This window comes from Salvia hispanica, chromosome 2, assembly GCF_029641045.1.
Source record: "Salvia hispanica isolate PSC_SH4W2 chromosome 2, Shi_PSC_v1, whole genome shotgun sequence".
NCBI classification, from domain to species: Eukaryota; Viridiplantae; Streptophyta; class Magnoliopsida; order Lamiales; family Lamiaceae; genus Salvia; species Salvia hispanica.
The window spans coordinates 57,649,279-57,673,826 of record NC_142693.1 but is presented as its reverse complement, the minus strand read 5'-3'; the positions used below and the strand labels follow the sequence as shown (position 1 = coordinate 57,673,826).

Here is a 24,548-nt window from a genome sequence, read left to right as displayed (position 1 = left end):
ATCTTAATACTACATAGTGATATCAAAATTTAATGTTATTAACAATACTTAATTATATACTTATTCAATTAATAAAATAGTGCATCGTGTTGGGCCTAGGATTGAAAATATGAACAATATTTCATTTGACGGATGGAGTGTATAACAAATCGATTCTAAAGTTCAGAGGTATCAATAATACAAGATTATGTGATTACTATAAATATCGTCAGTTGCGCATCGCGGCGGGTTGAAGTGCAAATCCAACACTCCAAGGGTTTAGTAATCCATGAGGTTAGGGTATAGTACCGACTCAATAAAATAGCGTTCACTAAGTGATCAAAGTTAATTTCATCTCCAAATGATTTAGTAATCCATAATGCAAGGTTGTAGTTGCGACTTAGTAACATAGTTTACAATTTAACAACATTGTGTAATATATATTTTTTGCTATGCAATATTGTATATGAAATATAAAATATTAACTATAAAGATTTAAAATATTAAATAGATGAGATAAGAACCTGTGACTTTTTTAGCGATGTTGTATTGTAATATTTCAAAAATTAAAATTTAATGAAATTCAAATCACTTTATTAGATATTGCAACATTTTATTATTATTTTGATTTGAGTGGATTTGGAGTGATGGAATAGTGCATGGGATTAATTTAATTTTTTTTAGGAGATAGAAGTTTTATCAATTATTTAGTTAAAACGTATATTGATATTTATTTTATTTTGTACTATTTGTGATATTTATTTTGTATGATATGTGATATTATATTATTGCAATATTTTAAATATATTTTAATTCTTAAGTTAATGTTAATTTTTATTAAATATGAAACAAAATAAATTTATTAAACAGAGAAGGGAAAGAAGATAGTAGTGTTGCAGAGAGAGAAAATTAGGTTTGAATTAGTAGTAGAATATAATTAGTGGGCTAGGCTAATTAAATACTAATATATGTATTTGTTTTTAGACTTGTGATAGGCTAATTAATTAATCATAAATGTATCATTTTCTGTTATTATGTGGAGTATTTATTTTGTTTTAGGAGCATGACAATAGTAGTTGATTACTATGTAAACAAAGTTTAAGTTTATAATAAAATGACAAAAAGATTGACATATAGATAAAAAAAAAAAAGATATAAAGTTGACATGTGCCAGAAAAGATATTGAAAGTTGATGTGACAAAAAAGACAAACAGAAGTATCATCATGCATTTTCATTCACTTATTTCTCATAACTATTGCTACATATCAACTTTTAAATATAGAGACAAAACTAACTATACCTAACAAGGTTTTCCCCCCAAAAAATGAGCGTGACTTTTATATAACAAGATTTCCCTCCTAAAAAAAGAGCATGTTTTCCCCCAAAAAAAAGGAACAATTTTTTCCCTCCAAAATAATGGGAGGAATTTTCTTCCTAAAAAAAGGAGCAAGTTTTCCCTCCCAAGCAATGGGAGGAAAATATGATCATTTTCCGAAGCTAAAAATTTAAAATTTGAATTTTAAGAGCCAAAACTCAACTAGAAGTTGCTCTATAAATATTCATTCCAATAATAAACATTTCTCAATTTTAGAATCAAGGATAGTGAATATTTTTCCGAATTTTAAAAATTAAGTGAAAATGTACTATATGAAAAATAATTAGGATCTAGATCAATGGCAGTTCATAAATAAATCCAAAAATAACAAATTCATTTAGATTCAGGTTTCCATTAGTTATATTTGTTTTTAATATTTAAATAATTAAACCTTTGAAAGAATTATTAACATATATTTATAAATATTTATTTTAAAAACTAACATTAAAGATAAATTAGTATGATTATACTTTAATATTGTATGACAATAGTAGTAGTTGATTACTGCATAAAGAAAGTTGAAGTGTGTGATAAAATGACAAAAAGATAAAAAAAAAGACATAAAGTTGACATGTGTAAAAAAAGAGATTGAAAATTGATGGGACAAAAAAGATAAACACAAGTACCATCATGCATCTCATTCACCTTCCTTATAATTTGAACAAGTAAGAATATGAATAATACTTTAATTGCGGTGTTCCTACATAGGAGTAAAAGGGAAGAAAAGTGTTTAGGAATAGAGTTGAATGAACAAATAAATCTGCAACATATGGTGGAATAATCAAGCAATAAACTAACATAAATCAATAGATAATCCAATCGGTTATGAAAAAATTGGATATGCAAGTTAATGTTTAAGAAAATAATTTAAGAATAACATTTTAATTAGTAAATCAGTTCATGAGTCCATCGAGAGGAACATAAAAGACATATTACCGTACGTACAGTAAAAAATACACCAACAACGATATATACTGTACATATAGTCTAAAAGATATGTATAGTCTAAAAAAAATACACCAAGAATGGTTTTCAAAACAAATGTAAATAATATAATATTATTATATTTCAGAATTATCAAAACATTTTTTCCATATACATCAACAAATACTACTTATCAAAGATGGTGTATAAAAAAGTCAACAAAACTAATGTCATATTCCTAATGGCATATCACACGTATATCAATGATGCATATTTCAAAAAGTTTTCTCTATTCTCAATGCATTTTCCTATTCCCATTTTACATTGCAGAGTCTATAATGACCAATCGGCTCAATATATTTGCATTTTATTTCTCACCATTATATATTTATTTTTATAATAGTAATATTACATGAAATATTAATTTAGGGTTTATATGACAGCTCTTGGGAATGACAATTTTTTTTAATTCAATCAGAATTGAAAATCAAGGGGCAATCACAGTACAACGGCGCTCTAATTTGAATGAACTCTTTGTGTTTATTAATCTCATTTATACACGGTTAAAAATAATAAAATTTACTACCATAATTTATTATGCTAACAAAAGAAGTTATACGTCATACATTTATGGGTAAATTTTTTGTATATATATAACTATAAAACAAGAAAAAAGAAGTCTTATCCATAAAATCGATATACACTATTAAAGAATTGTTATAGTATAATTTTTTTCCTTGACTTGAAAAATGAAAAGTAATGCAATATGATCAGATTTTTTATGTGTAAATATTATCATATTATGATATCAATATACGTGTGTGTATACATATATATATATATATATTGTAGTAGTATATGGCAATCTAATTAATCCAATGAAACAAACACATAAATCTTGAAAAAGAAATTAAACAAATGAAAATAATTATATTTATTGAAATCCTAAACTTAAATCATAGAAAAGAACATGAAAATAATTATTTATTGAAACCACAAACTGAAATTTTGGAAATATATTTTGATTAAAAGAAATTTAAAACTTGAAACCAATAGCATTAATTCATAGTTGTCATTATATTGTCCTCTTCCACTCTCTCTAGCAACAATTATGATACTAGCCAAATTTTCAATCTTAAGAAAAGTAATCTCATCAATATAATGTGATGTGATGTGTCCCATCAATGTGGATGTAGTCTAATAAAAGACTACATATTTATGTTTACTAAATTTGTATTCTTGGTTTATTAACATAATCTCAAGGTATATCCTAGGATAATATTATTTTCAATGTTGGTTTATTAACATAAGTATCTTAGGATGATATTATTTTATTGTATAAAAATCCATAAATATTACAGTAGATATTTCCATATTGGGCATTTGTTTTAGAGTTAAATTGAGTCAGAAATATTAAATCTTCAATTGGATTTAAGATCAAATTCAAATTAACAATAGTATAGTTGAAACCAGGATAAATTGAAACTCCCAGTTGTTTAATTAAATTTAATATCAATCGAGTTAAATTATATTTTGTGTGTTAAGAGGTGAGAGGAAAGTAAGAGACAAAGAATAAAGTGGAGATAAAGGTGTTTCCATTTTAAGTAATGAGTCATCTTAGTTGGAACAAACTAAAAAGGAAAGTGAGTCATCTTCAATGGAACGGAGGGAGTATAAAACAAACTACCAACTAAATTACAAACTTTTAGGTTAAAAATTAGATTATTAGTTTTCCCATCATAATATAATAAAAATAATTAAAAAGTTAACAGTGAAAAATAAGTAAACATTTATATTCGTTTAAATTTTAGATCTCTTACTTTTAACTAGAAATATGGTACCGTTTTATTATTATATTTCCATCTCCTTATGTATATTTAGCATGACTAAATTTTAAGAAGGAAATGCTTAGTAAATTTGGATACCATACATATTAATAAATCAAATATCTCATTCGATGCGCTAATAACTTCACAATATTACCCTTTCTATTTAATCATTGTTTTTTTTTAAATTTCTCTTTTATAATCCTAACATTTCTTTTCCAGAGTTATTCTTTTATTAATTTTTTTCAGTAATTATTTTAAACTGATTTATGATTAAACTTTAATTTTTTAAAAAATCTTTTACTGTTATATGATACTAAAGTTGAAGTCAATAATAACTTACAGTTGTGATACTATATATTTTCATATTATATTTTAATATTATCAATTTACATTAAAAATATAAAGTGTATTTTAATATAATTTCATAAATCAGTTTTACCAATTATTGTTTTTTGAACTATAGTAGCGTGTACAACAATTTAAACACGGTATGATAATTAATTTCAACTTATATTTTATTATAAAAATTATACAGTAAAATCTTAAAATAGAATAATTTTTTTGAAAAAAACATGCAATTTCTATTTCATCGCCGCCATCTCCCACTCTCTTAGAAAAATCAAATTATAACATTAATTATAAATAACATTTTGTAAAAGTAATATATTTTTCCAATTAGAAGGTTGATATAATCTAATAATAATAGCAATTAATATTATCATTGTTAACATGGATTGCAATATGTGATAGTATAATATTAATAGTTACTCTCACCACGCTTCCATTCTTTGACCAATAGTTAAAATAACTCCACCATCTTCATACATTAAAACCAGCAAATAATAGTACTATCATTTTTAGTTGTAAAGCTGACTAAACATCACATCATTTATATATATACAATACATTTTGTATGCATATGAAACCCATGGCATACAAGGCTTCTCCCATTCAATTAAAAAGTAAATTTCCCTCAAAAAAAAGAACGTGGGTTTTCCTTCCCAAAAATAATGTGGTTTTCCCCCTCTAAAATGGAGGGATTTCTTGGAACTAAAAAAAAGAGAAACCTGTGCAACATCCCTAACCCAACATATATAAATACATTATTCGATAACTATAGAGAGAACATTTAATATATTTGTAACATCCCTACCTCAACATATATAAATACACCATTTGATAGCCACATAGAGAACATTTAATATATTTTAAGAGATTAATATAATAAATCAGTTGTATATGTTAATAATAATTTTGAATATTTAATTAGTTGTTAATTAAAATGTCGTAGGGTACGTATAAACATATATGATGTGATTTCTTTGTATTCTATACATAAGCCATTTTAACATATACACATACACGTGGAGTTCTAAAAATGAAATAAGTTCCACGTAGTAAATCTAGATGAATATTTTATTATAATAAATATAATGTAATTTATATAATTGTGTTGCACACATATTCCTATTTAGAAGTGCCACTAATCTACTTAGTAGGCATGTATGTCAATTGTTTAATTTATTTTATGAACAAAATGTCTCTCTCTCTGTATATATATATGGAGAGTCGGTGGATATATATGAACAACAAGTACTTTGATTCTTTTAGTTACCGACATATTTAGTAGAGAACGAAAACACAAGAAGAAAATGAGAAAGATCGAATGTCCTGAAACGAGAAGCAGAATCAGATATTTGGATAGATTATTTTTTTAATTCAGGTGTGTATAAATCACACTTTCAATTTTACATATTTTATAAGGTAAAGGTCAAATGTGGTTCGTAAGATATGACTGTTTTATCAATTTATTACTAATTAGCATTACTAGCATTACTAGCATTAAAAGATATGACAAAATAGTCTTTCTATTTAATTTAATTTTCAAATTATATAAAAAGGAAATAGTGTCCAATATTTAGTTGAGTTTTTCATCTTTTGGGGTTGATGGAATTAATAAAAGAAAAATATAGCATTTTGTTTATAATTGATTCATGGCAAATTAAATAAGTCACTATTTGTATTATATGCCTTCAATATTTTACATTAAATCAGTCATAATTTGCATTATACCAAATTTCAATTTTATATCAACCACACCATATGCATTCCATATTCTTTTATTTGTTGTAATCAACATAATTATTCCATATCTCCATATTTCATATTATACACATTCCACTATAAAGTCAATTTACTTAATTTTATTATGTACTACATTTAATCTTTTATTAATAAATTTGAAAAATTTGTTTTTAATATAGAACTACACACATAATCCACATAATACCCATATCTGTACACATAATTATACGCATATTCCATGATTAAGTCAATTTACTTAATTATGTATCCCATTTAATGTTTTACTAACAAATTTGTAAAAATTTTTATTTTTTAATAAATTGAATTTATATACAAAACTTAAAGTTTATATTTATATATAGGTCCATGATCAATTGAGATTTTTTAGAGTAATTGAGAAATGAGATGTAATATCAGCCACTCATTTTTATTAAATGAGTGGTCCAGATTTTGCCACATAAAAAATATTTTTAGATTAATTTATAACAAAAGGGTATAATGGTAATTTTATGGTAATTAAAATTCAGCAACTCCCATCTTTTGCTCTCTGCTTCTCGATCTCTCTTTCTCCATCTCTGAGGTGTTCCTTCCATACACTGAGGAATCTCCTTACACAAAATTGCACCTCGAATTCGAGCTTCGTTCATCTCATGATTGTATTCCTCCATCGGAGAGAGAACTGGAGATTAGAAAATACAGAAAATCGAGAAAGAAGATGAAAATTGAAACTCTAGGTAGAATCTGAACGCCGTACAGAGATTGTGCAGCAACTACCTATCGAGATGGTGAAACTGAATTTCCGACGAGTTTGGCGGCGGAGTACAAATTCGAAGGTGTGGAGAGAGGATCGGAGTCTGATAAGCTCGATCAGGAGCGACGACATCGGCCCCATCTACCTCTGCCGCCTCTGAGGGTCGGCGGACGACAGTGTTGTTGCAATTATTTAATTAGTTAGATGAAATCCTCAATTCAGATGAAATCGCGAATCCTCAGTTCAGATGAAATCAATTTTTAATTTACTAATTTAGTGTTGTTGCAATTATTTAATTAGTTAGAATTGTTGTATATTTGCAGATTATATGTTCAGATTTTTACATCTCTCTATGCTCCGCCGCCGTCCCCGCCGTCAAGTACCCTGACTTCTCGCCGCATCCGCCGTCGCTGGCGAAATCCTCCACCGCGTCGGCACTAACTCCATTCTCCTACATCTCCAACCGCCTCTTTTGATCTGTGATTTGCTGATGATAGTCTGGAGGAATTGGATTGGATTGGATTGGATTGGGGAATAAGCTTAATCATAATGCACTCTAGGTGTTTGGTGATATTCCTCAATTGGGAATTAGCCATCTCCCTTTTTTAATGTTGTTGTTGACATTAATTATATGTAAAACGTTGCAGTTGACATTAATTATATAGTTTGTTGAGATGAAAATATTTATTCTTGACATGAATTATATAGCTCGTTGACATAATTACGTGTGTTGTTGACATGAATTATATAGGTCGTTGACATAAATTTTATGAAAAATGTTGTTGAAATAAATTATATGTAAAACATTGTTGTTGACATGAATTATATGTAAAATGTTGTTGTTGACATAAATAATATAGGTCGTTGACATGAAAATATATGTTGTTGACATTAATTATTTGTAGAATGTTGTTGTTGACATAATAATTGGCATAAATAACGTTGTTGACATCGTAGTTGACATAAATAATGTCTATACGTACAAGTCATGTCAACTATGTTACATACTATGTCAACTATACGTACAAGCCATGTCAACTACACACAGAAAACATGTCAACAACAATTATAAGTCATGTCAACTATACGTACAAGTCATGTCAACAACAATCAGAGTTGTTTTATAGTTGTTAACATATACTACAAGTTATTGACATTTTCTTATTAGTTGTTAATATTTGATTTTGCTCTCTATTGACATCTATCGCATGATTTTCTTTTAATTTTAAGATTTGTTTTCTGAGTTGTACACACTTTATACAAGCTGTTGAGATTTGGTTATAAGTTGACATTTCAATATAAGTTGGAGTCAGGCTTCCTTCCGTGCTCCTCGCCGATGAGGTTGTCTAGACTGCCCCAATCCTGCCTACAATTCATGTTTTTAAGGTTAATTACAATTAAAAATCATGTCAACTATATATACTAGCCGTGTCAACAACTAATATAATTATGTCAACTATGGTGCACATTGTGTCAACGGCGCATACAAGTCATGTCAACTACGGTACATATCGTGTCAACTACACATACAAGTCATGTCAACTATGTTACATACTATGTCAACTATACGTACAAGCCATGTCAACTACTCATAGAAAACATGTCAACAACAATTATAAGTCATGTCAACTACACGTACAAGCCATGTCAACAACAATCAGAGTTGTTTTTTTGTTGTTAACATATACTACAAGTTATTGACATTTTCTTATTAGTTTGTGATATTTGATTTTGCTCTCTATTGACATCTATCGTATGATTTTCTTTTTTAATTACTCCTTCCGTCCCAAATTACTTGAGGCGTTTCTTTTCGGCACGGGATTTAAGAAAGTTATATTTAATGAGTTAAATAAAGTAGAGAAGGGAATAAAGTACTCCCTCCGTCCGTGATTAGGAGTCCCGGTCACTTTTGCGCACCCATTTTATAAAAATGATAAAAAATAGTTAAAGTGGAAAAATGGTAAAGTAAGAGAGAGAATAATGTTGACAAGATGTCAACATTATTCTCTCTCTTACTTTACCATTTCTACACTTTAACTATTTTTTATGATTTTTATAAAACGGGTGTGCAAAAATGACCGGGACTCCTAATCGCGGACGGATGGAGTAAGAGAAAGAAGAGAGAGTAAAGTAAAAAAAGAAAAAAGTAAGTGTGATTAGATGTTTTGTTTTTAGCCAAAAAGAGAAATGACTCAAGTAACTTGGGATAACCCAAAAAGGAATACGATGGGACGGAGGGAGTATAATATTTGTTTTCCGAGTTGTTGACACTTTATACAAGCTGTTGACATTTGGTTATAGGTTGTTGACATTTCATTATAATTTGTTGAACTGATTAACATTTGATATAACTGATAAGTTCAAAAGTCATAATCCACAATAATAGTTTTAAAACTCATCCAAAAAATAAGTTAACATCAAACATTAAAATCACATTTTGTTCAATTCTTGTTTCTACAACTAAACAACTCTTTGTACTTGTTGTTTAGCTCAAACAATTTGTCCATGTTTGCTTCTATCCAATCATGAGTCAGTTGTAACATCGGCAACCTCTGGTTATTGTAAATTGATGCAATCATCGTGAAGCAATACATTTGTCACCATATCTGATGGGAGTAGGTTCTGAGAAGAAGACCCAACTCCACTGTCATCTGTCATCTACATCAAGACTTTGTTCTTCATTCCCTTGCTGCTACTCCTCATTACGAATGTATCTCTTCTTTATACGTCCTAAACCAAAAACTTCTGCACTGGTCTCTCTATCTTCTCTAGCCTAAACATGCTCACTTTTCCATCCTTTCATTAATGGAAATGTCCGAGGAACAGAACGCTTATCTTGTGTAACTCTGTCTAAGTAGCAGAGCTGCATATGTTAAAAAATGCATGTCAATTACTAGTGTGTAGTGTCAACTCAATTCACAAGCCACTTAAATAACTAATACAACTTATTACAACTATAGTACAAGCTATATCACTTACACATACAACCTAATGTAATCATGTTAACGGTTAATAATGTGTAATGCAAAATGTAAAACAAACCATAAGGAAGGGAAGTGGTCCTGCAAAGGCGTTCTTCTCTGTCTTCGACCAATTTTCCATTGCAAACTTGAGCACAAACATTGTATATGAACAACAGTTGATATTTCTCACGCTATCCAGATCATCAATTATCTCTCCAATCTTAGATTTTATCATTCCACATGTTGATTGCTCAATCAATGCTGATTCTAACAGGACCAAGAACATTCTCTTGAACTGTGTTCCTCCTTGAATATCTGTGAACATAAGTGAACAGATTCTCTTCAATGATATGATTTTTTTTCCCATTATAAAGCTTTATCTTGCACTTTTTTTCATCAAAACTTTTTAATAATGAGAATGCTAATCTACTAGGAATGTAATCAATGTTGAAATGTAGGATACTCTCAAAACCCAACTCCTTCACATCATTAATTTGTTCCTAATTCAGTTTGCTTATTGCATCAACAAAAAATAATGGTTTCCTTTTCACTAGAAGCCTTTGAAATAAATTTTCAGCAATCTCAATCTGTTTTTCATCCTCTACACTTTTCTTTTGTTTTTTCTCAATAATCATCAACTCTTTCTGAGATACTAAGGTACTCCTTTTTCGCTTTGATATTTTTCTGTTATTGGTTTAACATCAAATATAATAAATCTATATCAATTATACACAATATCATGACAATAACAAGTATACTCTGTTGACAGCAAGTGCATGTATATTACTAAAATTATGTCAATAGATATACCAAGCACAATTAACAAAAGTTTAAGCATTAAGTATACTCTGTCATTAACAGGGGTATCCCATATATAACAAGAACAATTATCTTATTACTATTATGTCAATAGTTAAGTTTATAATGTTGACATACCCGGTTGATTATCTTATAAAGTTTATGGCAAGCATACTCTGTTCACATAAATATGACTATGTCAACAACTATTCAAACAAACACGCAATATGTCAATAGCTATTGATATACTACTACAATCATACATATGTTTTCTACAGCCATCCTAACAGCCATTCAAACAAGCATACAATATGTCAAACAAGCATACACTATGTCAATATCATTATGTCAACACCTATTCAAACAAGCATACACTATGTCAATAGCTATTGACATGCTACTACAGCCATACATATGTTTTTTACAACCATCCTAACAACCATTCAAACAAACATACACTTCGTCAAACAAGCATACACTATGTCAATATAATTATGTCAACAGTCATTCAAACAATCGTACACTATGTCAACAATATATTATTATAGCTAGGTCAGTAGCTATTGTATAAAATGTCAATAATCTTAAAAATTTAAACAAATCCTTAACTGGAAGGTGATGCGTGTCCTCTTCTGTTTTTTCCAGAAGCATTGTTCCTTTCCATCTCTTCCGATTCTACCATCGCTAATCAACAAAAAAAAAATCAGCAGAAATCGATTTCATAAGAAAACAAATCCAGATGTGTTGTAATACACTAAAATCGAAGCAATATACTTAAAATTTGAATCAATTTCTTAACCTGAAGAAGTCGATTCAACGACCGCCGATTTGGAATGCCTTTTTCTGGATGCAATCGCCGCTTCAGCTTCAACTATTTCTTTGATCCTCATTTTTCGAAATTAATTGATGTAGAAAACTGATCGAAATCTAAGATTAGGAGATGAATCGCGACGAAAAGGAGAGAAGATGCAAAATTGTATTTAGAATCGCGATGAATCGCGACTGAAACTTGGGAGAGAACTTTGAGAAACCGTTCAAAGTTTTACAGCGTATTTAGAATACAGTTTAAACATTTTAGAACTGAAATGACAAAAATACCCCCTGTTGACATAAACTACAGGCTGTTGACATCGCGCAAATGAGTGATTGTGGTTGCATCTCAATTCTCAATTAGGCTCAAAAATCTCAACCTAACAAGACCCTTTATATATATATATATATATATATACACGAAGTTTATATGTGTCACTAAAGTATGATATAATAATATGAAAAGTAGAAAAATGTGTACGACATTATAATATTTAATTTTTGGTTATACAATCTGTAACAACTCTACGGTGAGTTGAAAGTTGAAACTATGATTTAATTTAATATGTAACAATTCTACGGTGAGTTGAAAGTTGAAACTATGATTAATTTAACCTTTTGATTTAAAAGAATGTAATAAGTGTACCAAATGTTGCTGGTGAAAAAAGTTTTATGTCTTTTGTAATTATGCGCAATAAAGTTGAGTATATTAGTAATTAAAGACTTTTTTACTGTGAACATGAATTTACGAAAGTTCCAATGTGCAATCAAAAAGTTCACAGGTATAACAATTTGATAGTACTATATAACAGTACTAAAGTTCACATGTATCAATAATACATGATTACGTACTTATTTGATTACTATAAATATCGTCATATGCGCATCGCGCTGAGCTGAAGTACAAATTTACTAATCATATGAATGTCATTTGATTGACAATTAAATGTGATTTGGGCACAACACTCCAAGAGTTTAGTCCATGAGGCTAGGGTGTAGCACCATGAGGCTAGGGTGTAGCACCGACTCAATGACATAGTGTTCACTGGTGATCGAAGTTAAATCCACCCCCAAAGGGTTTAGTAATCCATAGGGCTAGGTTGTAGTCTTGACTTAGCAACATAGTTTACAAGTTAACAACATTGTGTAATGTACTTTTTGCTATGCAATATTCTATATAAAATATAAAATATTAACTATATAGATTTAAAATATTAAATAGATGAGTTAAGAACATGTGATTTTACAAGCGATGTTCGATTGTAATGTTCAAAAATTAAAATTTCATGAAATTCAAATCACTTTATTATATATTGCAAGATTTGATTATGTTTCTATTGATTTTGATTAGAGAGCTTAAAAGATATAAATATAATGGAGAATTAAAATTATGAAATTATTAAAATCACAACGGTAAACTAAATTAATATTAATATGACATATTCAGTATAAACAATTGATTTTGTTGCAAAGTGTATTTTATAAAGAAACGGAGAAAACATCAATCATATAGTTTTAAAATGGGAAATAGATGATTTAAGAATACAAGAATTATTTTAACGAGATTCGACTGTAGCATTCCAAACATAAAAGAAATTAAAGAAATTGAAATTTTAAAAATTAAAGAATCAAAATCAAAATTACATATTTTAACGGGATTCGACTGTAGTCATACATTTATATTACATATTTCATCGTGATATATCAAAGTAATATTAATCGTTAATTACTTATATTCAATTCGTTGTACTTTGTATATTAATAGTAATTTTCCTATATTGTAAAGTTTCAAAGTGACTAAATCATTTATTTTTATGACAAAAAGTAATAGTAGTACTACTCATAATATTTTATAAAACTTATCGTGAAGAGATATCATTAATATTTAAAGAATAGTACTACTCTAAATTTGGAAGAAATATTGTGGAAAAGTGTCATTAAGAAAATTAAAAAAAAAACGGAAGAATGGGTAGAGATTAATAAAATTGTATCATTGATGTATTATCGTAGTAGTTTTGTGTTGCAGTGAATGTCAATGTCATAATATGATATATGCAAAAATATTACTATGCTAAACAAATTGCAATAGAAATGATAATCTATTTCGAAATAAATTTTTTATCATATGTTTATGATTAACAAATGCATACCATTTTTTATTGTTCTTCTAGGGGAAATATTCTGAAGAATTTTCGCATATCAACGTCGAAATATACATCTTTTGTTGATTTAATCATCCGTTGCCAAAGAGAAAGTTTGGAAAATGTAATTGCTGTAAGACTTGAGAGAAGATTTGAGGTAGTAATTGATTTTGTGTAATTGTAGTAGTTATTGCTTTTATAGATTTGTAGGTGAATATTATTCTTAAGTTTTGTACTCTGTTTGTACTAACTTAGTTGGTACATAACTTTTTGATATGAAATCTTAAAATAATCTCCTTAGTCTTAACTAGAGAGAGTATGTTTTTCTTATAAATTTATAAGAAAATATATATTCTTAAATATTGTATTCATAAATATTGTACTCCCTTTGTCCCAATTAAGTTGGTACAAAACTTTTGGGCACTGAGTGTGTTAAAATAATTTCCTTTATTCATATCTCACAAGAATTATATGATTTACTACGAATTTCGTCAGCTGCGCAACGCGCTGGGGATATCTTAAAATAATCTCCTTAGTCTTAACTGGAGAGAGTATGTTTTTCTTATAAATTTATAAGAAAATATGTATTCTTAAATATTGTACTCCCTTTGTCCCAATTAAGTTGGTACAAAACATTTAGGCATAGAGTGTGTTAAATAATTTTCTTTATTCATATCTCGCACAAATTATATGATTTACTACAAATTTTCTCAGCTGCGCAACGCGCGGGGGATATACTAGTTTTCATAATAATTGTCACATTTCAATTCACCATACTTGGTAAGTAGGTTTCACATCTCACTAACTCACTTCATTCATATTTTATTATAAAATTAATATAAAAAGATGGATCTCACATTGCACTAACTTTTCTAACTAATTTTTTCTTATATTTCTTAAAATCTGTGCCCTCAATAAGAGTGAATATTATTATAGGACGGAGGAAGTAATAAAATTTATGGATCTATAAAATTAGTCTTTACAGTTAGCCTTGACATTCACATATGGAGGAAAAGTGAACGTATATTATTAATCTGATAAATTACAAATTAAGTTCTATCACTCACTAATTGTCCACTCTTTTTTACTTCCTCCATTCTACATTACTTGAAGCATTTTTTTTCGGTACAAGATTTAAAAAAGTTGTGTTTAGTAAATTAAAACAATGATAATGAATAGTTAAAGTGTAGATAGAGTAAAGTGAGAGAGAGAATAATTGAAAGTGCAGGTTGTCCGTGTTGTGTTAAATTAAGGGTGCGTCCAAATGATCAGGATGAAAATCCCAACCTAGCTGAGTCGTTGGCACGACGACCGGAACCTGGTATCAAATAAATTCCTCAACCCACTTCTACTGGCTAGTATAATGGAGGTAAGGGTCGAATCCCATAGAGATGGACACGTTCGGATAATTGTGGTGATAATTTGGGAGGTTTTGGTTAGCTACCACGCTTTTGGGTTGAGATTCTATCTAGACAGAAATTAAAGATGGTACTCTACTGACTAGTGGGCGTGAAAATGACCGACATGTGGTTGTGTACGTAAAAATAAGGGACAAGGTATCTCAGGGACGTGTGAAAAGTAGACAGTTACTAAATAAGGAAATATAGAACAACACGGGATATGTGGTGGATGGGTGGTAACTCTGACAGGTCTGGAAGGTACAAACTTAAATTAAAGGACAAAAGTAAAAAGTAACTAAAAAGCAAGTGGTCCAAAGCAAAAGTAGATTGTGATGTTTTCTTCTTCAACAAGTATTAACAGAAATTATATGAACACAAACTCCATGGATAAACTTAGATTCTCAACTTCAAACACAAGATGCATTAATTAAAAAGCTTAAACTTGAAGATTAACGGCTAATAACTCCAGATTACTCCTACTGGCTAACATGCAACGTGGTCATGACAACGCAAAATAAGAAACTCATGCATGAAAACATAAACTGAAACATGAACTTTGAAATTTCAATTAACAACTCCAGATTTAGGCTACTCAAGCGAAGACATGCATAAACACTTAGAAGACAATTGCGATAACTAGATCTAACTTTCCTAGGCAGAATGAAGCAGATTCAAACCAAAGAGAGATGCGAAAAACAAATTTAATAACTAAAACATTTGGATCTTAACGGAATACTTCAAAAGGCAACAAGAATTAAGTTTGCAACAAATCCAACGAAGAAAGAAAGTAAAGTTTAAACTAAGAAAGCGATTAAAGATTGTTTATGCCACTCCGGGCGATGAAACTGCTACTACTACTAGACAAACTGGCTGGAACGGTGGATGATGACTCTCCGGTGGACATCTGAAACTTCAAATGACCATGGCTGTGGCGAGGAACGAGAAAAATGTGGGCAATGCTGAAGGAACTGATCTTCGAGAGAGAATTCTAACTAAGTGTGGTGGTTGGACTTCGAACTAAGAACTCCTTATCTCTCTCCAAGTGGCTTCTTTTATAGGGAGGCTTGCCCTTGCTTTTAGGGTAGACTTCCTTAGCGAAATGACTCTCTTGCCCCTTGTTTATGGTTGATCATCCCAGCGATCCTTCTTCTCCATTTCGAGCCTTTTCTCTGGCATGCATCCTGATCAGTATTGCACCCTTCTAGCGTCCTTTTCCACCAGAGTTGTCCGAACCGTCTCTTACTGACTTGGACCCCTTTTTCCTGCACACTTAAGCAACTTCCTTGTGGATAATACATGTAAATCACGACATACTAACCAGTAACCAAGGCTTAGAATACAACTTATCAATAATTTATATAAGACTTTTCTCTACATTATTCTCTTTCTTACTTTATTCTTTTCACTTTAACTATTTATCACTCCCTCCGTCCCATCTCAAGTGATTGACTGCTTTTCGGCACGTGTTTAGGGAAAATTATAATAAATAGTTAAAGTGGAGAGAAAATAAAGTAAGTAAGAGAATAATGTAGATACGACTCTATTCTATATTATTCTCTCTTTTACTTTACTTTCTCTCTACTTTAACTATTTATTATCATCTTCGCAAAACAACGGCCAAAAAGAGATCAATCATTTGAGCTGAGACGGAGGGAGTATCATTTTTTCAAAATGAGTGCAGTAAATGAAATGTGACAATTATTCAGGACGGACGGAGTACTTCATTCGTCCCAACTAAGTTGAGTCGTAATCATTTTTATGATGTCCCAACTAAATCGTGTCATTTTCTTTTTTGACAATAAACAAAACATCTAATCACTTTTATTTTATTACATGGCCTACTTTACTTTATTCCTCTCTCATACTTTTTGACACAATTTCTTAATCTTTGTGTTCAAAAGTTTTGACTCAACTTTGTTAGGACGGAAAGAATATACAATAGTAGAACCGATATTCTACTAACTTTGTCAATCCAATTTTTTTTATATTTCATAAAATTTGTGCTCAAATCAAAATGGATAATTATTAGGTGACGGAGGAAGTAGGATATCTAAATAAATCCTTAGAAAGATAATATCTTATTATTATTATTATTATTATTATTATTATTATTATTATTATTATTATTATTATGGCAAACTACCCTAAAAGTCATAAGCTTTTTCCATTTTCCGGTTTTTTCCACGAACTAAGAAATTGTCTTATAGTGTCATGAACTTTACCGAGTTGTTGGAATTTCCCATTTGACCCACCCTAGAGTTTTCCGGTCAAAATCTTGCGCACGTGGCAAGCCTGAAATCTGACGTGGAAAATAGCAGAAATTCATTAATCCTAAAAGTCACAAACTTTTCCTATTTTCCGGTTTCCCCACAAACTTGTCTCATTCTCCCCGGATTTCAATCGTAATCCAATTTCAATTTTTTCCACTTCAAACAATCAATTTTTGGTCAATTTTGATTGAATGTGCGATTTTTTATTAGTTCAAAATTAGACAATTTTTTGTTTTGCATGTATGGTTTCAATCTCAATTTTGTTTTTTTAGATTAATCACTCTAGCTCCCAAATCTTGACCAATTCAACGTATCTTTTAACAAATTAAACGACTCCATTCCAAAATGCCTTGTAGTAAAATCGAAGGAATAACTTCTCGACACTTCTCTGTGTGGGAAGCCTCTTGACACTGTGTGCCCCAAAACTCTGGCTATTGCCACGAGTGGCGGTGGCGAAGGAAAGAAGAAGCTCTCCGGCGGCGCCATTGCGGGAAATGAATTGGATCTGTTTTACGGTGATTTCTCTTGCTGTTACTATTATTTATCTTGTCTAGGAAGCAGAGCAGGAAGAAGTCGCGTCAGTCAATGTGGCGGCTTTAGAAAAACATGAAAGTGACTCCTCTGCCACCACACAGAAGCCCCTCGCCGCCATCGTGCTCATTGTCGTTGACATCGATTTGAGAGTGAAGTGAAAGGAATTTGTGGATGAATTTAGGGTAAAAAATGGAGTGTGAATTAGGATAAATTTTGGATTTTGTGGGTTAAAATACGAGTAAGCTTAACTTTAACACGTCAGTACACACTTAGCAGGATAAATTTTTTAATTCGTGGGAAAAACCGGAAAATGGGAACAGTTTGTGACTTTTTGGGCAGTTTGACACGTCAGCAGCCACATCAACTTATACACTCAGCAGCCACGTCAACTTAAAAAGACACGTCAGCTTGCTTCATGGCCGGAATTAAATCAGTCATGGGAAATCGACAATTGAATGTAAAGTTCATTACATTTTACATCAATGTTTTAGTTTGAGGAAAAAACCGGAAAATGAAAAAGGTTTGTGACTTCTAAGGCAGTTTGCCCTTATTAATATTGTAGTATGCTTCTCTATCACGTTATATCTCTGTGTAGCTGCCGGCCCATTTTTTTAATATCACATGCTAGTGTTACCCATTTTCACGATGATAGAGAGCATCTGTAGTGTGGCTTTAAATTTGGAGCTCATTTTAGATTCTATCTCATTTCGTCCTGCTACGTCAGCAGCACATTCCAGAGACCTTCACTGCCACACCCTCACTATTTTATATTTTTCACTTTTAATTGTTAATGTGAAATAAAATAAGAAAAATAAATTAAAGACAACTCAATAAAAAAATAATTTTTTATTAAAAAGAAAATATCCTATATTTAAAAAAATACAAAAAACATTGTGACTAGAAAAAAGTTAAATGTAGAGTGAGATAAAATGAAGTGGGACGAACGTGAATAAAACGTAGAGTGAGATAAAATGAAGTGGGATGAATGTGAATAAAAAATGAATATAAAAAAAGGATATCGCCTCGGCTGCTGGATCGCTTCGGGGCGGAGGCGGTTAACAATGATGGTCGGCCCGCTCACCACAATGGGGGCCGATGGGGTGACCGATCGCTCGGCGGTGGCCATCGGCCACCATAGTGAATGCATTTAATGAGCATAAATATAGCACTCTTTCCGTCTAAAAATATAGTCTCATTTGAGGAGAACATGGGTTTCAAAAAATTAGATAAATTATTCAAAAAATTAGATAAATTAAGAGAGATTGAGAGAAAAAATAAATAAAGTAGGATATAGAAAGAGAAAAGAAGAAAAAGTGGATAAAGTATGAGATAAAATTTTTATTTTTTAAAATAAACTATTTTCTTTAGACACCAAAAATGACAAAAATGAAACTATTTTTATAAATGAAATACAGTATTATCATTGAAAACCCTACGTAGGGGCATGGGGGTTCCTTGGACCCCAGCCATTCGTGCTATATTAGATACTATGGTTACACCACTTACAGATTAGCTCACTGGCTTAGTTGGTTAAAATGCTGGGCTGAGAACTAGGACCCTTGTTTTGGAATTGTTTTTTTTTTTTTATATATATATTTTGCCTTAGTAATTCATTTACCTACAAATGAATTCACTTTTATAATTAGTTTCTTTTTTGAATTTTCTTATACTAATTCATTTGTCTATTAATTAATTTATTTTTTATGATTTTCGTAGTTAATTCATTAGCATTTTTATTTTTATAATGAATTTATTCATGTATTGTATTTTTATTTTCTCACACTAGTACTTTGTGTAATTTTTATTTATTTTTTCATTGTTAAGTATAGAAGAGAGAAAGACAAAAAGAAAATGTGAATAAAAAGAGCAAAAGTAAAAAATGAATTATTAATTTGGCGTGACTTTCTATTACGGTGAACAAACGAAAATAAAAAGATAAGATTTTTTTGTTTTTAGTTGGGAAGTACAGTAATTTGGACTGAATCAAAATAATGTGTTGTTGATAAGACAAATTTCATGCATTGATTATAGGGTTAAATTCTGTAGTTTCTTGGGTCTAACACATATTTTAAGTCAGGTGTGTAGAGTAAAATGTCAGATCTAGGAAGGAAGGAGAGATTGCCTGGAGAAGGAGTCTGACAGAGAAAGTGAGCAGAAAGAAGAAAACTCACCAGACAGAGGAGCATCCTAGACGAAGAGCAGAATGGAGAATTCAAGGTAGGATCTAGAAGCTCAACTCCTTATAAATAAGAGCACGCGAGAAGCATTTTAAAGAATCATCCATCATCCTTTAGCTCTTAGCTCGTTTTCTCACACTCTACACACAATCTAGGGGGTAAAAATTTGGGGGTTCGGTTCATAGTTTGGGAATCAGTTTGTGCAACACCATCTCTACGCGAGGCGAAGATACAATTTACAGTTTATGTTTTAAGTTCCCGTTTCTGAATTTCCCGAGTCTTCGTTGTTCGAAGCTCGGCCTTATTTTGCTGAATTTCTGTTGAATCTGCACTTGTTTAGCTATGAAAGTTCTCGCTATGGTTTTGTTTCATGTTATTGTTGCTTTTCTGTTTTACTTTGGATGTTTTTGGCGATTGATCTGAGTTGTTGAGTTGAATTGTGTGGAGATCATAGTTAATCGGGCGTCCAATGGTGATATTAGATCTGTTTAATTTTCGTAGTTAATCGTAGTTAAATGGTTTAATTCAGCTTGCTCTGTTTTGTTTTATAGTTTACTCTGTTTTTCTCTGCATTTTGTGATAAGGATCGTTAGAGAAGATGAAGCTAGTTGTTAGTTGAACTTTAGTTAGTTATTTTGCAGCTTTTCATTCGTACCTTGCTATTTTGGGAAATGGTCCCCACGATCTGTCTTTCCTCTGTCTAGGCTAATTTTAGGAAAATTTGTTCACTAGGTCTGGTAAATTGTTATCTCTGGAGGGTTATCTTGCTTACGTCTTGTTTTTCATGATGCATGTTTCCGTTATATTTGCCTAGGTCTAGCTGTTAGAATATATTATTTACATTTCCAGAGTCTAGTAGTTAAAACTCAACCCTAAAAGTGCGTGGCAGCAGCCAAAACCAGTTCCAAATTCTCTTGCATGTTTTCTTACGCCTCCATCTCTGTGGGATTCGATCCTTACTTTCTTATACTAGTTTTTAGTACTGTGGGTTGAGGGTTTTGAAGAAGCAGAGTAAGATTGTGCCCAACTGTCTCATTGCTCGAGCTTCGGTCGTCCACTTTAAAGTGCCAATGAAAAAAAGGCAACCAAGTTACGTATTGACGTGATGTGCTATATATTATATGTACACGAGAATCATGGGAGTTGAAAATTGGAATTATTTTTTATTTCAAATATAATTTGAAGATTCGTTTGATTAAATTATTGCACTACTACTAACTACCAAAATGAATAAATGTAGTAATAATTCCAAGTATATATAGATGTGCTATATTATATGTCCACGAGAATCATGGAAGTTGGAAATTGGAATTATTTTCTATTTTAAATATAATTTGAAGATTAGTTTGATTAAATTATTGCACTACTACTAACTACCAAAATGAATAAATAATACTTCCTCCGTCCCAAGGAAGATGATCCCTTTCTTGGACGGCACGGGATTTTATGCAATTTTATTTTGTGTGTTAAGTGGAGAGAGTAAAGTAAGAGAGAGAGAATAAAGTAGAGATAAAGAGATTTCCATTTTAAGTAATGAGTCATCTTGATTGGGACAAACTACAAAGGAAAATGGGTCATCTTCAGTGGGACGGAGGGAGTAGTATTAATTCCAAGTATATATAGATCCGTAGCAATATCTGAGATACATAAATAATATGGCAAAGAATGGTATGAGTGTTTGTGTAACCGGCGCCGGAGGTTACGTAGCATCTTGGCTCATCAATCTTCTTCTCTCTCAAGGCTACACCGTTCACGGCACCGTTAGAAATCCCGGTTACTTCTCTCTCTCTCTCTCTCCAAATACTTTTAATCGAACAATAATTTTGTTGTAAGAGACAAATTAACTCATTTGAATCTAATGCAGATGATGCCAAAAATGCTCATTTGCTGAGCTTTGAGAATGCAGCTGAAAAGCTGAGACTCATCAAAGCAGACTTACTAGATTTTGACTCCATTCTCGCTGCAGTCAAAGGGTGTAATGGTCTTTTCCACGTCGCCAGCCCTGCTTCTTCTGCATCGGTACCCAATCCTCAGGTACGAGTAAAACTTATGTAAATCAAGTCAAATGCTACTACAAATCTTGATTATTTTTATTTTAAATTTAAAAAATTGATTTTGAAGTAGTACATTACATGTTATTAGGTGGAAATTGTTGAGCCGGCAGTGAAGGGCACTCTCAATGTCCTAAAAGCATGCTCAGAGGCAAACGTGAGTCGTGTCGTGGTTGTGTCGTCGTGTGTTGCGGTCGTGATGAACCCCAACTGGCCTAAGGATAAAGTTTTGGATGAGAGTTGTTGGTCCGATACAGAATTCTGCAAGAGAACTAATGTAAAAACTTTTTGTTTCAAGAATTTCTATGTTCAAGCCTCCCAATTTGTGCAATCCTCTTTTCCGAATTTCATTAAATTTTGATCTACTTAGTGAAAAAGTTCGAACATTCCCCTTTCGATGATTATTTAATAATCCTATCTTATTATGTTCAATTAGCTTTTGGATTAATTTTTGTGTGCAGAATTGGTATCATTTCTCAAAAACATTAGCCGAGTCTGAGGCTCGAAAATATGCAGAGACTAACGGGCTCGACTTAATCACCTTGTGCCCGAGCATTGTCCTTGGCCCAATGCTGCAGCCTACACCAAATTTAAGCAGTATATTCCTCCTAAACTTTTTGAAAGGTAGTAGTAGTAGTAGTAGTAAATATTTAAATAAACCAGCACTCATGTAGGAATGTATTTTGTTGATTTGATATGAAAAGGGAGCCACAATATTTAGGTGTATTCAACATCAATATTGTTGGCAACTACGAACCAACTTATTCTAATTTTACCATAATCTGATATGAATACAATTTGATTCAATAGAAGGGTACGAGGTAACTGAGAACAGCGTACGTGCAATAGTAGATGTGCGTGACGTGGCTGAAGCAATCAAACTAGTATACGAGACACCTCAAGCTCGAGGTCGATACATATGCACTTCTCACATGATCAGCATTGAGGATTTGGTCCAAACTGTTAAGGAAATCTATCCTAACTATGACTATCCCAAGAGGTAATAAACTTCATTTATCACTTTTAAATTATGGTAAAGCATGATAAAAATTTGAAGCTGTTCCATTTTTGTAGGTACAAAGAAGGTAAGGACACACCGCAGTTGAGTTCGGAAAAACTGCAAGGACTTGGATGGAAATATAAGCCATTGAAAGAAACTCTTTTCGATTCTGTTGAGAATTACAAGAAAAAAGGTCTTATCAATTCATGACTGATAAGAAGTTGTGCTATTTAAACACGTTGTACGCTTGGTTTGAATAATTATACTTGCATTGACTTGTATATTAATTACAGGGTTAGACTGAATCTTGTATTTCGATGAAAAATGATCGATTTAAGATTATCTGATAATAAATTCAATATCATCAATTATTAGTTTTGGTGAATATTATTTTATAGCAACTAGATGTTTGAAATAATTTTAATTTAAGGCTTGATTAAGGATACACGAATCGACATTAAAACAAGTATACATGTGTACATATAGGAGGAAGTAATTTAGATGTATTAAAAGAAAATTCATAAAATTGATCTTTCCGATTTTGGAGTGTCGATCCTTTGCCCATTTTTTGGCGTTGAAAATAGGGCTAGAGAAAAATACTTAAATACCGTCAATTATCATGCCGAAAAAATATCGAAAATACCAAATTTTCGGTACGGTATGATACCTTACCGAAAGATTTCAGTAAGGTAATGGTATGAATTTTCATATATCACGGTATACCGCAGCATACCGAAATTCGGTATATACCGTAAATTAAGGTATGTACAGTAAAATATAAATATATATTTTTAAATTATAAAATCTATTGTGAAATATAAATATAATTATATATAAAATATATTTAATATATTAATTAAATTATTAGATATAAATAATATTATAAAAAAATCAAATATTCTATTTTCATTAATGTTGAAAATTCAGGTATACCGCAAAAGTACGGTATACTGAATTTTAGTACGGTATATCGATAATGAGGTACGGTGTCGAAATTGAAATTTGTCGTACCGAAAATACGATAGACCTTTTGATAAGTTAAATGTATGATTTTTTCGTATACCAAATTTTCAATAAAGAATACGGTAAGGTATATTGTACCTATCCACACCAAGATGAAATTATAACTATATTCCTTTAGTTAGTGGACAATAACTTGTAGAATTTAAATTTGGCTTTTCACTATAGAATTTTGTACATTCTAATAAATGTGAATGTAGAATGATCTAGATGGCTAAAGAGATATTTAAGCAAAACAATCATTAATTTTTAATGATTACCAAAAACGTGCTCAGAGCATTCACAGTTGTCAGAGGCAAGAACACCGCTAGTGAAAGAGTTAAAAGATGAAGCCAATAGTTCTAATTTTTTTAATTTTGTTAAGAAAGACAATATTAGAAATGGGCCACTCACTCTTTAAAAGGCTTCATAAGGGGGAGGGTTATCCACACTTATATAGA

The 24,548-nt window shown here is 30.9% G+C and overlaps 1 protein-coding gene across 1 annotated transcript; it reads left to right on the top strand.

Annotated features, from left to right (window-relative positions):
- Positions 1-21,550: 21,550 nt before the first annotated feature.
- On the top strand, positions 21,551-23,427 carry LOC125202399 (cinnamoyl-CoA reductase 1-like). Its single transcript, XM_048100790.2, has 6 exons — positions 21,551-21,810; positions 21,902-22,071; positions 22,180-22,365; positions 22,550-22,712; positions 22,899-23,088; positions 23,163-23,427. The coding sequence occupies exons 1-6, from the start codon at positions 21,693-21,695 to the stop codon at positions 23,296-23,298; spliced, it is 963 nt and encodes a 320-aa protein (XP_047956747.1). The 5' UTR covers positions 21,551-21,692; the 3' UTR covers positions 23,299-23,427.
- Positions 23,428-24,548: the final 1,121 nt, after the last annotated feature.